At 41.9% G+C, this 13,262-nt stretch overlaps 1 protein-coding gene across 2 annotated transcripts in view; it reads left to right on the top strand.

Moving 5' to 3' along the window:
* Positions 1 to 13,262, top strand: part of LOC144684738 (plakophilin-3-like) — a 49,100-nt gene that overhangs the window by 32,307 nt on the left and 3,531 nt on the right. The window contains exons 10-12 of one of the 2 annotated variants that reach the window (XM_078548909.1): positions 2,033 to 2,186; positions 3,203 to 3,395; positions 6,383 to 6,467. In XM_078548909.1, coding sequence (XP_078405035.1) covers positions 2,033 to 2,186; positions 3,203 to 3,395; positions 6,383 to 6,467 — 432 coding nt within the window. The remainder of the gene's footprint in view (positions 1 to 2,032; positions 2,187 to 3,202; positions 3,396 to 6,382; positions 6,468 to 13,262) is intronic. The other variant, XM_078548908.1, reaches the window with a different exon arrangement.

Here is a 13,262-nt window from a genome sequence, read left to right as displayed (position 1 = left end):
ACCTGACATTCTGGGGACCTCAGAAGGAGGGTGAAATGGAACATCACCTTGGCACTTTTGGCTGAAGATGGTTGGAGCACTTAACAACCTTGGCTTTTGCAATAACGTACAATCAATGAGGATAAGGACTTTTGTGGAGATGCTGCCTTCTCCAGTTAGTTGCTTAAATTGTTTCCACCACCATTCTTGACAGGATGTGGCAGGGCTGCAAAGATTTGACCTGATTTGTTGTTTGTGGGATTGCTTAGCTCTGCCATAACATGCTGCTGCTGTTTAACGTACATGTGGTCCTGCATTGTAGCTTCACCAGATTGGTACCTCATAGAAACTTACAACACAGAAGGAGGTGTTTTGGCCCATCGTGTCTGTGGCGATCAATGAAGGCCTAGCCAGCCTAACCTCAGCTTTCTGCACTGGATCCATAATTCTATAGGTCTCAACTTTTTAAGTAGACACCCAAGTGTTTTTTAAATGTGGTTAGAATTTCCACCTCTGCCACCCTTTGGAATTATCTACCTGAGAGAGCTGCGGAAGCTCGGTCATTGAGCATGTTCAAGACAGTAATCAATATATTTCTGGATACTAATGACTTTAAGGGATATGGGGACAGTGGGAAAAATGGCATAAGATGGTCAGCCATGATCTGTTTGAATGGTGAATCAGGCTCGATGGGCCCAACAGACTACTCCTGTTCCTATTTCCTATGGTCCTTTTTAGGCAGTCCCTACCACCCTGTGGGTGACAAAATATTTCCTCATCTCCCCTCCAATTCTTGTACCAGTTACTTTAAATCTATGCCCCCCCCCCCCCCCCCCCCCCCTGGTTTTTGGCCCCCTTGCTAAGATAAATAAGTCAGCCCTATTTATTCTATCTAGGCCCCTCAATTTCATACGCTTAACTAAGTCACTCGTTAGCCTCTCCTGTTCCAAGGGAAAAAACCCCAGTCTATCCAATCTTTCACAATCGCTAAAATTTTCTAGCCCTGGCAACATCCTGAAATCTTATCTGCACCCTCCCAATCCAACGCAATCTGACTTTAAGAAATCCACGCTGACTTTCCTTGATTAATCTGTGCCTTTCTAAATGAAAGGCTATATCGTCCAATAATTTTCTCTCAACTGGAGTTGAACTGCAGTTGAGCTGGCCTGTAATTATCCAGATTATCCTTTCCTCCCTTCTTAAAGAACGATATAATGTTGGCAGTCCACCAATCCTCTGGCAGCACTTCTATAGCTAGGGAGGATTGAAATATGAAACACGGATATCATTTTTTTGGTATGCCTGTTACTGCTCTTGGCACAAATATGAGATTGTCTTTACAAAGTCTTAGTGTAATAATTTTTTGTTTGTTGTGCAGTGTTGTGGCTGGCCCATCATTTCCCACATATAACCACTAACCTTGGACGCTGTATCTACTGGAGTCCAGCCAATGGAAATAGACCATTCTAATTGAATGATTATAATTCTGTTCAGTGAGCCCCATCTGTGAAGCCAGTAGAGGTCCTGAAATGTCAGAAAATGTCTTTCTTCTTAGTTTCTTTGTGGGTCAGAAGGAGTGGATGTATTTCCCCCAGCCTCAACCTTTGTCCTCCCCCACCCCAAAATGATGTTTTGCTCAACTAATGCTGATTTGAGTATATGTCTGAGTTTTATGTAGCCTATAAAGGCTAATTCTTTCTTTACTATATTTGAGGAAAATGTGAAGCTCTATTTTCTTTCCTTATCTCGTCAGTTTTTTTTCCTTCCATCCTTTGCCTCCTGCAGTCCAGGCTAAGTATATCATTGAAGACTCATACACTGCCGGATATTTGTGAGCCTTCGGTTACTTCATTCTCTTTATGGCTTTCTTTACTTCCTCCTTACATTTAAACTGTTAACTAACTTTTTCCATAACTGTTAACTGTGTAAAATAGGATCAGAAAAACAGATGCAAGATTCTGCTCTGAGTTTGGAATTTGATTTGTGGTTGATTCAAATGACCCTAGATCTCTGGTCTTGAACTCTGGTTTTGTCTGTACCTCTGTTTTTCCAGTGGGCTTCTGTGATGAGTCGATTGACGATGGATCAGGACAGAACATGGTACACTCTCATGGACTGTCTGAATACCAATAATGATAATGTACTAAAGTCGTTGACAGGCCTACTTCGAAATCTTACAGCCCATGCAAGGAACAAGGAAGATGTTGGTCAGTAACCAGATATCCTCAGATACCATTGTTTATCTGCATAAATGTGAGCATTTGATGATTTATCCAATAGCTGCAATCTCACTAGGCAAGGCATTGGCCTGAATTCCCAATTTTGATACTTGAGAATTAGCAGAATGGTTAACATTTGCTGAGACTGGATTGGAGGGGGCAGGAGAAGAGGGAGAGAAATATCACTGCTACCGCAGATACATGGATACATACAGCCTGAGATAAAATTGATGGATATATCAGCCATGTGAGCCTTATCCTGGTTGGAGACACAATATGGTGGATCCCATAACTAAGATTCTATACAAAGGAAACTTCTAAGAACATTACAGGTTAAAAACCCTTACCACCCTATTGTATTGTAATAATGTCTCCCTCAATCAGAATGGCAGATGTTGTTCCCAGTGACTCAGTATTACACATGGAATTTTATAGCTGCTAGGTAACAAGTGTGATGTCCCCTGTGAGTAAATAGCCCATTGACACTCCCTCTTCAAATACATGGGCAAATTACCAAACCACCCCTGTTACTTATGGAACCAATGTAAGCATCTGCCTTCAGGGGAAGAGCTGAATGGAGAAGGAGAAAAGTGGAAGGGAAAGAGCATGTAATCAGTTGCAATGTGGCTTTGGCACACAGTACAAGCAATGAGCTCCTCACTGTACTAGTTACAGGAAACAGTTATAAGGTGGCTACCTTCATATGAACCAATGTGTAATCACTTAGTCATAATAACATTTTGTGTCACTAAATGACTGTTCACAGTAACCCTTATCAGAAATCATTGAAAAAATACTGGCCTGGCTTTAACTCTTCTTTTCTGCACACCTCGCAAAAAGAGCCACAAATGTGACATGCAAGTTCTCTGCTCTCTAAGAATGTGTTTTAAATGTAAAACATGATTCTACTAAAGGTACTATCTTGCACTGTATAAATGTGATACGTCATTGCAGTTATAAATTTGCTTAAAAAAATTTTAACAAATGTATTTTCCACTTCCTAGCAATCAAAGTCATTGGTGCCCTCTTGCAAAAGTTGCCAGAGCACAGCAACTCCTCTTCACCATCAAATGAAGTGGCCGCTAACATTTGCTCGATACTTAACAATCTGGTGGTGGAGACCAATGAAGCTCCCAAACAAATTGTAAGCCATAATGGATTAAGAAAGCTCATGAACGTTAAGAACAGGAGGGATAGGTAAGTGGGTCAAGTATATTTGCAGTAATAGTGTGGAGAGAAGTTTGTGGAATATATATGAACATAGGAATTAGGAGCAGGAGTAGGCCATTTGGCCCCTCGAGCCTGCCCCACCATTCAATAAGATCATGGCTGACCTGATTGTGAGCTGAACTCCACACTCTGCTGACCTCCAATAACCTTTGAATCCAAGGCAGTTTTCTAGATCGGTATGTTGAGGAAACAACTAGGGAACAGGCTATTTTGGGTTTAGTATTGTGTAATGAGAGTTGATTAATAACCTTGTAGTAAAGGGGCCTCTAGGAAAGAGTGACCATAATATGGTAGAATTTTGTTGAATTTGAAGTGATTTCATTCAACCCAAAGCTCTAGGGTCTTTGATCTAAACATAACTAATTGGGTAAAAGGGGCGAGTTTACTAAGGTAGATTGGGAAACAACATTAAAACATACAACAGCAGGCAAGCAATGGCTAGCATTTAAAGAATTAATACATAATTTGCTACATTCATTTAAGGTGCAAAAACCATAGAGTAATCCAAACGTGGCTAACAAGGAGTTAAAGATGGTACTAGATAAAAGGAAAAGGCTGATAATGTTGGCAAAAAGCCCGAGGATTGGAAGATTTTTAATTCTGTGAAGGAGGGTCAAGAAATTGGTAAGGAAAGGGAAAAGAGAATGAGAGTAGACTCTCAAGGGGCATAAAACAGAATGCAAACCTTTCTATAGGAATGTAACTGGGAATAGGTTAGTGAAAGTAAACCTATGTTCATTAGTGGCAGAGTCAGGCGAAGTTATAATGGAGAATAAGGAAATAACGGAGACATTAAACAAATACTTTGTACTGAGTTCATGGTTGAAAAGAGTCTGGAAATAATGGGGAGTCCGGGGTCTGCCGAGAATGAAAAGCCTAAAGATGTTGGTATAAGTGAAGAAATAGAGAGATTAATGGGACTAAATAGCGACAAAGACCTGCATTCTAAGGTTTTAAAATTCATAGTTGCAGCAATAGTGGATGCATTGGTTTTGAACTTCCTGAATTCCTTAGATTCTAGAACAGTTCCCAAGGATTATAAGGTAGAAAACATAACCCAGTTATTTAAGAAAAAAAGAGGAGAGAAAACTGGATTTAACTAGATCAGTTAGCCTAATACCTGTGGTAGTTTCTGATAGTTTGCCTATCATGAGTACATGGAAACAGAGCATGTAGAAAATCATGTAATTAAGCAGAGTCAACATGGAGTTATGAAGGGAAAATTATCTGAGATCTGGTTTTTGAGGATGTCACTGGTGAGGTGGATAAGGGTGAACCAGTAGATGTGATGTATTGTATTTCCAAAAAGCATTCAATAAACTGCCGCACAAGGTTACTATAAAATTAGGACCTATGGTATTGGGGACAATATATCAGCATGAATTGAGGATCAGTTACTGAACTGAAACAGAGTAGGAATAAACGGGACATTTTTGAGTTGGCAGGCTGTAACTAGCGCGTTACCAAAAGGATCAGTACTTGAGCCTCAGCTATTTACAACCTATATTAATGACTTAAATGGGGGGATAGGGTTTAACTTATCTAAGTTTGCTGATGATACAAAGTTAAGTTGGAAAGTAAGCAGTGAGGAGGATGCAGAGGAATATAGAGCTTGGATGTGGAGCAAGAACATGATGGATAGAATACAATGTATTCTGTTGTATAAAATAGAATGGCGGGGGGGTGGTGAAGTGTGAAGTTATCCACTTGGGTAGGAAAAATAGAAAAGCAGAATATTTCTGAATTCAGAGGGACCTGGTTGTCCTTGTACATAAATCATAAAGTTAACATGTAGGAACAGCAGGCAATTAGGAAGCTTTTGTTACAAAGGATTGGAGTAAAAGGTAATAGGGTCCTACTACAATTATACAGGGTATTGATGAGGCCACACCTGGAGTACTATGTACAATTTTGCTCTACTTGCCCAAGGAAGGACATACTTTCCCCAGAGGGGGCACAATGGACTAGTTCCTGGGAAGATGGGATTGTCCTATATGGATAGATTGAGTAGACTAGGCCTACATTCCCTTCAGTTTAGAAGAATGAGAAGTGATCTATTTGAAACATAAAATTGTTAAGGGGTTTGGCAGGGTGGATGCTGAGAGAATATTTCCCATGGATGGGGAATCTAGAACATAGGGTCATACTTTCAGAATAAGGGGTTGGCCATTTGGGACCAAGATGAGAAATTTCTTCACTCAAAGGACTGTGAATCTTTGGAATCCTCTACCCCAGAGAGCTGAGAGTATTCGGTCACTGAGTATATTCAAGACAGAGGCATTAGACTTTTGGATACTGAGGGGTACAGTATGGGGTAGTGCGGGAGGATGGAGTTGAGGTAGAATATCCGCCATGATGTTGAATGGTGGAACATGCTTAAAGGACCAAATAGCCTACTCCAGCTCCCATTTCTTATGTTCTTACCTATGTGGAGAATACCAACCAGAGTACAATATTTTAATTTTTCATTGGTAAATCAACCTTGAACCAGAATATCAAGATCTGTTGGTAATCAGTTTGAGAAATATGCAACTTTAAACTTTTGAATCTCATTTAATGGGAGCCCGATTATCTCCCTCTGAATTTCAGTGTGTGGAATTTCATCTGTTGTTTGCACTTGAGTGACCCACTAAGATGATAAAGCTTGGATATGCCTTTTGTTTGATGTAAAAGACCTCTTCTATCTGCATGCACCAGTACAGTTACTAGCTTGTTGACTGACTTTGGGTAGCCAGGATCACTTACCTGAGAGAACAAGTGTAAGCTGGAGTTTTGCTGATCCCATGTTCAGAAGTCCAATTGATTGAGGGGATGGTCAGCATTTAATGGATTAGGCACTTGGCCACTGTAAACTTCCATGACAGTAAGAGTGATATATTTTTCCCTAAACTCCAGGAATGAATAAATATGGGTTTTGGGTGCTGCTGCTCATTCCTGGTTGTTGTTTTTTTCAGTGAAGCTGAGAAAGCTGTGAAAGCTGCCTCCAGCCTTTTGGGAAATATGTGGTATTACAAGTCCATGCATCGCGAATACAAATTGGTAAGTATCGGTGCAGTTAAATTAATAGGTACACCCAGGCCAGTTTTACCAGTTCCATCACTTCAGCCTGTTGGCCAAAGTATTTGGTGACAGCAACAATCAGCAAGTTAATAGCAGATCTTTGCTTTCTGCAAAACTGTCACATGTTCTTGCACGTTGGTGGAGCATTTTAAATTTCCATGACTCTTAAAGGGACATTGGCCCTATACTGTTCAGGTTTTTCATGTTCCTCAGGATGGTTTCTGACACTCTTGCCTAAATCTGGACCCTCCTCAAGCTGTATAACCCTCCCTCCAGCTGTATAACCCTCCAAGAACTCATATGCCAGTTCTGGCCTTTTGTGCATCCTCAACTCCTTCACGCCACCATTGGTCTTGTAGCTATCTAAGCCCTAAGCTGTAATTAGCTGCCTAAACCCCTCTGCCTCGTTTTCCTTCTAAGAAGCTGCTTAAAACCTACCCCTTTGCTCAAGCTTATAGTCATTTGTCCTAATATTTCCTTCCTTGGCTTGGTATCGATTTTTGTCTGATTATGTCCCTGTGAAATACCTTGAGATATTTTACTGTGATAAAGCTACTCTATGAATGCAAGTTGTTCTCTAGATGTTCAAAGTCTCTTTAAAGCAGTGCTGATTGCAAGAGGGCAGCTTTAATTTCCAGGGAGAGTCATGAATTGCACATTTTGGTTTTAGTGAAAGTGTTCAATATTCTGACTACACAATGGAAGGCTTTGTTGTGACCAGAAGTAAAAATTTCAGTCTTATCTTGTCATTGCTTCCAACAAACCTGTTTAATAGTCTCGTACCAACGGTCCACTGAGAAAAATAAAACAAATGTGTGGATTAACTTTAAATGTCCAGCAGCCATTTTGTGGCTCCGTGCCTTTCAAGGAAAGGTTAGCTGCATTGCCATGCAACTTATCTAGTCATTGGGACGCATCTTAAAAGATTCATCCAGACTCTTTTTTGATCTTATGTCCTGATGCAAGCCTTACATTCTACTTTTTATTGAATCAGGAAGATGCTTTTTCAAATCTAAGTACAAGGTTAATCCATAGGTTAGTTCCTTCCTCTAGGTGTGGAGTACTTGCTGCTTGGTATGGCTCAGTGAGGAAATGATGTAGTGCTGAGCCATACACATGACCCAGGCCTCAGGCTCGTTTCATGGCATCTGCTGTGTCTGTTTAGTTGAATTAGAGTAGCTGTAGGGATGCTACAGATTGCCTTCACAGCAGGGCAGGAAGGAGAACAAAATTAGCCAAAAACCTGTATCCAGATCACAAGTCATTGGCTGGGATTTTCTGCACCCGCTGGTGTCAGGCGCGTTCAGTGGCATGAACGGACAACATGGTGAGAGGTCAAAAATCGGTTTCACAATGTCGTGAAACCAATTTTACAATCATCCACTCAGCCCGTCAGTGGCGGGCCACACCCCTGCTATTAGGCAAAAGGAACCTCGTTGTAATACACCAGTATATCATTATAAGGCCAGCCCACCAGATTCAATCACCCCCACCCCCTTTCCGCTGGATCATTCACCCACGTTGGTGGGAAAACACGCCGGTGCAGAACACTCGTCTTGGCAACTGTGATGTGCAGAAGTCAGGACTTACTGCCAGGGCCTTTCTCGCCTCAGACATCTGAGGAGCAGAAGATGCTGGAGCCCGACACCAACGAGACACTGGAGGAATGTCAATGGCTTGCTGGGTGGATTCTCATGGACATGTGAACCAAAGTAGAGATAAGTATTGCATAGCAGCAAAGTCAAAAACAGGAGAGAAAAGCATTCACGTTTGCATTGAGAGGGGGATGATATGGTGCAGGATCGTTAAGAGGCTGCTGACCTGACCGTCACCACAGGCACGGTGCATGTCCTCACCAGTCAGTGTGATGGCACAATGTGAGAGAGGGGTCCAGTGTGGGCCACTCCACACCTGATCTGGGACCTCTCCCTACTGATGTGAGCCAGCTTCTCTTGCATGAAAACAGATGGAAAATGAGAGAGCAGGACGCATAGGACTGCATGGAATGTTTGTGTGGTGAGCAGAGCCATAGGCAGGATGAGGACGTGAGCTTGAGAGGGCATGAGCTGGATGGAAATGTGGGGGTGTGTGAGAAAGTTAGTGGTGATGTCCCTTGACGTGTGCGATGGGTTTGAGTGTGAATTGAGAGCGATGAGAAGTGTGAATTACCTTGGTGGAACAGATGAGACCATTCACCCTGTAGCGGCACTAGGTGGCTGTTCTCTTTTGCAGGGCATTGGCGCTGACCACTGCTGCCACTGCCTCTCTGCCAGATTAGTGAGGTTGCTGCCCATCCTGCAGCCAGAGGGTAGAGGACATCACAGCGAGCCTCTGGTGCATCCAAAAGGCGCTCAAGGGATGTGTCATTGAAGCTGGGGGCTGCAGCCTTGTTGCCTTTCAGGGCCATATTGTCTTTGCAGCAGTCATGGGCTGGAAGCACGGAGGTGTGCGCGTGGCTGGACTTTAAATATGGCGTCCAGCATGATGAAGCGGTGAGGTGATGGTGTGGCAGGCAAATGAGAGCTCGCCCGCCATGGAAATGGCATGTTTCCTGAGAATGCGCATATGTTGCGATACAGCGTAAAAGGCCACCATTGCAGCTTGCAGGTAAAATGTTGTTTTACCTGCCCACTACCGCATTTAGTGCAAATCTGGGATGATTCCTCTCATTGTTCTTGTTGGAAGTTTTTAATTTCAGGTGTTAGTGTGGCAATGTGAGGCTTGAATTCTCCCATCCCTGTTGTCAAATAGCCTAATGACATTTGCTATTCAGCTACAAACTTGGAGATGAGCAAAGCCTGTAAGTGGCAATGCACACTGCAGCATGAATCAGGAGAGGAAATAAAGGAGAGAAAGTGGGTGGTGGGCGGGAGGTGGTGAGAAAGAAGAAATTTTAGAACTTTTAAGTTCACAATACTGTTTATTTCCAGCAATAAATAAGTGGAATGGCAGCTATATTTATTTGAATAATTCAAAAGGTATTAGACTATAAATTCACAAGTTATCACAAATAACAGTCAACAAGGGAGTTGTAAAGCTGCTCAGCATTTGAGAAATGCAACAAATAGTGCAGTGGAATGGTGAACAATCTGATCCTGTCCATGCAGTGGATACCAGACAACAGCACGAAGGGAGGGGGAGAAAATTAGGAAGATAAACCCATGAGTCGTTCCTCCATATGATGATGAGGTACAGATTACCAGCCAGCCCCATTAACCCAGGAAGGCCTAATGCACAGTGACTTTGGTTCAGACAGGCAAATGTTTGAGTGGGGCATTTAGATATTTCTGAATGTAAACTGAGTGGCAACATTTTGATTTTGTTTCAAAACTGAAGTGTGCTTTTTTAAAATTAACCTCTAGATCTAATTGTCTGCAGACCTTAGTTCAGTTATTAAGATTTGCAAATAAATAAAAGCTAACTTCAGAGTTCCAGCCAAGCTCCAAAACCTCATTGTGTCCCTATAATGCCTCTTGAAGGTTTGAATACTTGGCGTAATGTAGTAACCCCACTCTGTGGGTGTGGATGCTAATTTTAAAGGCTTAGCAAGTGTGAGCTTTTCCTTCATGTTCCAGAGATTTTGGGCAATCTGTCACAGCAATTGATTCCCAGGCTGACACAATGTCTTTAAAGGTATTTTTACTGCAGTTACATTGGAGAATCGGGGGTGCAGTTCTGTTATTTAAACTTTTCATCCAACTACCTTGAAGCAAGTGTAGGAATGCTTATCAACATTAATATGAACATATAAGTTAGGAACAGGAGTAGGCCATTTGGCCCCTCGAGTCTGCTCCACCATTCAATAAGATAATGGCTGATCTGATTGTGGCCTCAACTTCACATTCTGCCTACCCCCAGTAACCTTTGACTCCCCTGTTAGTCCAGAATCTATCTACCTCTACAGAAAAATTGTTATGGTGCTGAAGCACAGCAGTTCTTAACCAGGGATCCATGGCCCCCTAGAGTTCCACGAGAAGATTTTGAGGTTTGCCCTTCCTATTGCTTTACACCCTCACCACTAGTAGTATTACTGTCAATGGCACAGTTACCTCATACTGACTGCCTTTTTATGGACAGATGTGGCTTTTTAAAAGATTGAAAACCCTGTGGAAGATGAATGTCTGAAACGGATTTTAGTGTGTGCATGGAGAAGCGGCAAAGAAGTCCATTTGTGCAAAAGCAGTTTGCTGCCTGGGTGGGTGAATGATGAGATGCTGGTGGTCTGGCGGTGCCTTTGTCTTTCAGCATCTTTTGATGCTGTAAGAGAGACTTCAGGCTGCTGATAATGTCATTCTTGTAACTGGCTTATTGAGTAAAATATTTAATGAAAGTGTCAATGATGCAATGGAATCACCAAGCTTCTTGCTCTGGCACAGCCGTAATGATTTTGAAACACATTTCATTTTTATTCTGAACACACTTGTATTGTCTGTGAAATGATTTGCCAGTCAACCTATGATGTGGTAGAAGGCTGCCTGTAGGAGCAGTACCAAGGGAGTTAGGGGGACAGCTTGACGGACACTGGAATATGATCTGTTTGAATGTAAAAACCTGTTTCATCTGAAATAATGGCATCACTTTCTTGACATTTACCCAAGAGTCAACGTTCATAATATGCAAAGGCTAAAAACATTAAAATATAACGTTCTACTTTAAAGCTTCAAACCACCTCCTTAAATAGTTCATCCTACCTTTGCAGTGTCCTGTTTAGTTCTCAAATATTAATATTGAATATTGAAATGTTCTGTTCAACTGGTTTGGTGTTTGTTTTCAGACCTGAGAAGAGGGGTCCCAATTTATTATTGTGAGACTATCCCAAAGCATAGATATTTAACTGGAAAGGAATATTTGATAGGCTTACGGTAGCTATTGCCCATTTTAACGTTGCAGATTATTAATACATACAATGTACTTTATCTTAATACACGGGTGCGATTTAATTTACAATGACGAAAGAATTTATCAAAACAGCTGCTTGCTAATTAGTTGCTTAAATTAACAACCATGGAGAGTCCTGCCAACGCATGTTAATGCAACCTTTTGCATCTAACAAGGATTTGCATGTAAAACTTGTGAATTTTAGATATTCAAAACTATGCAGATGTTAAATGACTACTGCAGATCAATCACTTAATGTGCATTTTTAAAATTTGTTCCTGGGATGTGGGCGGTGCTGGCTAGGCCAGCATTTATTGCCCATCCCTAATTGCCCTTAAGATGGTGGTGAGTCACCTTGAGCTGCTGCAGTCCATGTGGTGTAGGTACACCCACAGTACTGTTAGGGAGGGAGTTCTAGGATTTTGACCCAGCGACAGTAAAGGAATGGCAATATAGTTTCAAGTCAGGATGGTGTGTGACATGGAGGAAGCTTGGAGGTGGTGGTATTGCCATGCATCTTCTGCCTTGTTCTCCTAGGTGGTAGAGGTCGCAAGTTTGCAAGCTGCTGTCAGAAGAACCTTGGTGAGTTGCTGCAATGTCCCTTATAGATGGGGTACACTGCTACCATAGTGCGTCAGTGTTGGAGGGAGTGAATATTTAAGATGATGGACAGAATGCAGATCACGTGAGCTGCTTTGGATGGTGTTGAGCTTCTTGAGTGTTGTTGGAGCTGCACTTATCCACGCAAGTGGAGAGTATTCCATCACAGTCCTGACTTGTGCCTTGCAAATGTGGGGAGTCAGAGGGTGCATTACATGCTGCAGAATTCCCAGCTTCTGACCTTTTGTAGCCACCCTACTTGTATGGCTCCAGTTAAGTTTCTGGTCAGTGGTAATCCTCAGGATGGCGATGGTAACACCATAGAACTTCAAGGGGAGATGGTTAGATTCTCTCTTGTTGGGGATGGTCATTGCCTAACAGCACTCTAAAGTTAACAGACAAGGTTCATCAAATGCTTCCGAAGAATAAATAATTGGTCAGTTGTTTGGATCTGATTATTGCAGAATGTTTTGGTTACCCAGTATGGGAAATGTTCTAGAACTATCACTAAATAATGTCGGTATTCTGCTGGTGTTTCTGGGTCACATATTTCTATTTTATTGAAATATTTGGTGGGCTGGGCGGAGTTCCTGTGTACCGTATCAAAATTGTATGTAAATGGGTTCATGATATTGTTATATGGAGTATAGAGGGAATCTTAATTGCATGTGAGCTGTTTGAATGTTGATGGCATTTGTACTCAGACTGTACAGAAATGCTGGATCATCTTTCATAGAATCATAGAACACAGGAAGGAGGCTAAACAGCCCATTGTGCCTCTGCTAGCTCATTGTTTAATTATATAATGTGTTTCTATACAAAAAGCGTTCTTGTGTTGTGTTACAAGGTATCTGTGGATGTTTTTTTAGATGACGGGCAGGATTTTTCTGCCCTGTTGTGGTGGGACCCACTGCAGGAAATTCGGCAGCCCGGTGAAAAGTCTATTGCCTTTCATTGGGACCGGATGATCCTAGCAGTGGGCGGGGCTGGAAAATCCTTCCTTACGAGGGATAGAAATAAATAGGTTGGGATATCTTGCGGTACAGGTTCATCTCCTATTTCTACAATGCTTGCCACAGCTGTATAGTTCTGCACTGTGGGAATGTACTTGATTAGTGTGATAGGATATTTTAAAAGATATGGGGTCATTTTCACTTCAGGCACAGGTAGAAAACTAGTTGTGGTAGATTGACTGCCCATCATAGATTCATACGAACATACAAATAAGGAGCAGGAGTAGGCCACTCGGCTTCTCTGCCATTCAATAAGATCATAGCTGATCTGATTGTAACACTC

The sequence above is a fragment of the Cetorhinus maximus genome, chromosome 9 (genome assembly GCF_964194155.1).
Source record: "Cetorhinus maximus chromosome 9, sCetMax3.hap1.1, whole genome shotgun sequence".
NCBI lineage: Eukaryota > Metazoa > Chordata > Chondrichthyes > Lamniformes > Cetorhinidae > Cetorhinus > Cetorhinus maximus.
The sequence above is the reverse complement of the archived record's forward strand: the minus strand, read 5'-3'. Positions and strand labels throughout refer to the sequence as shown.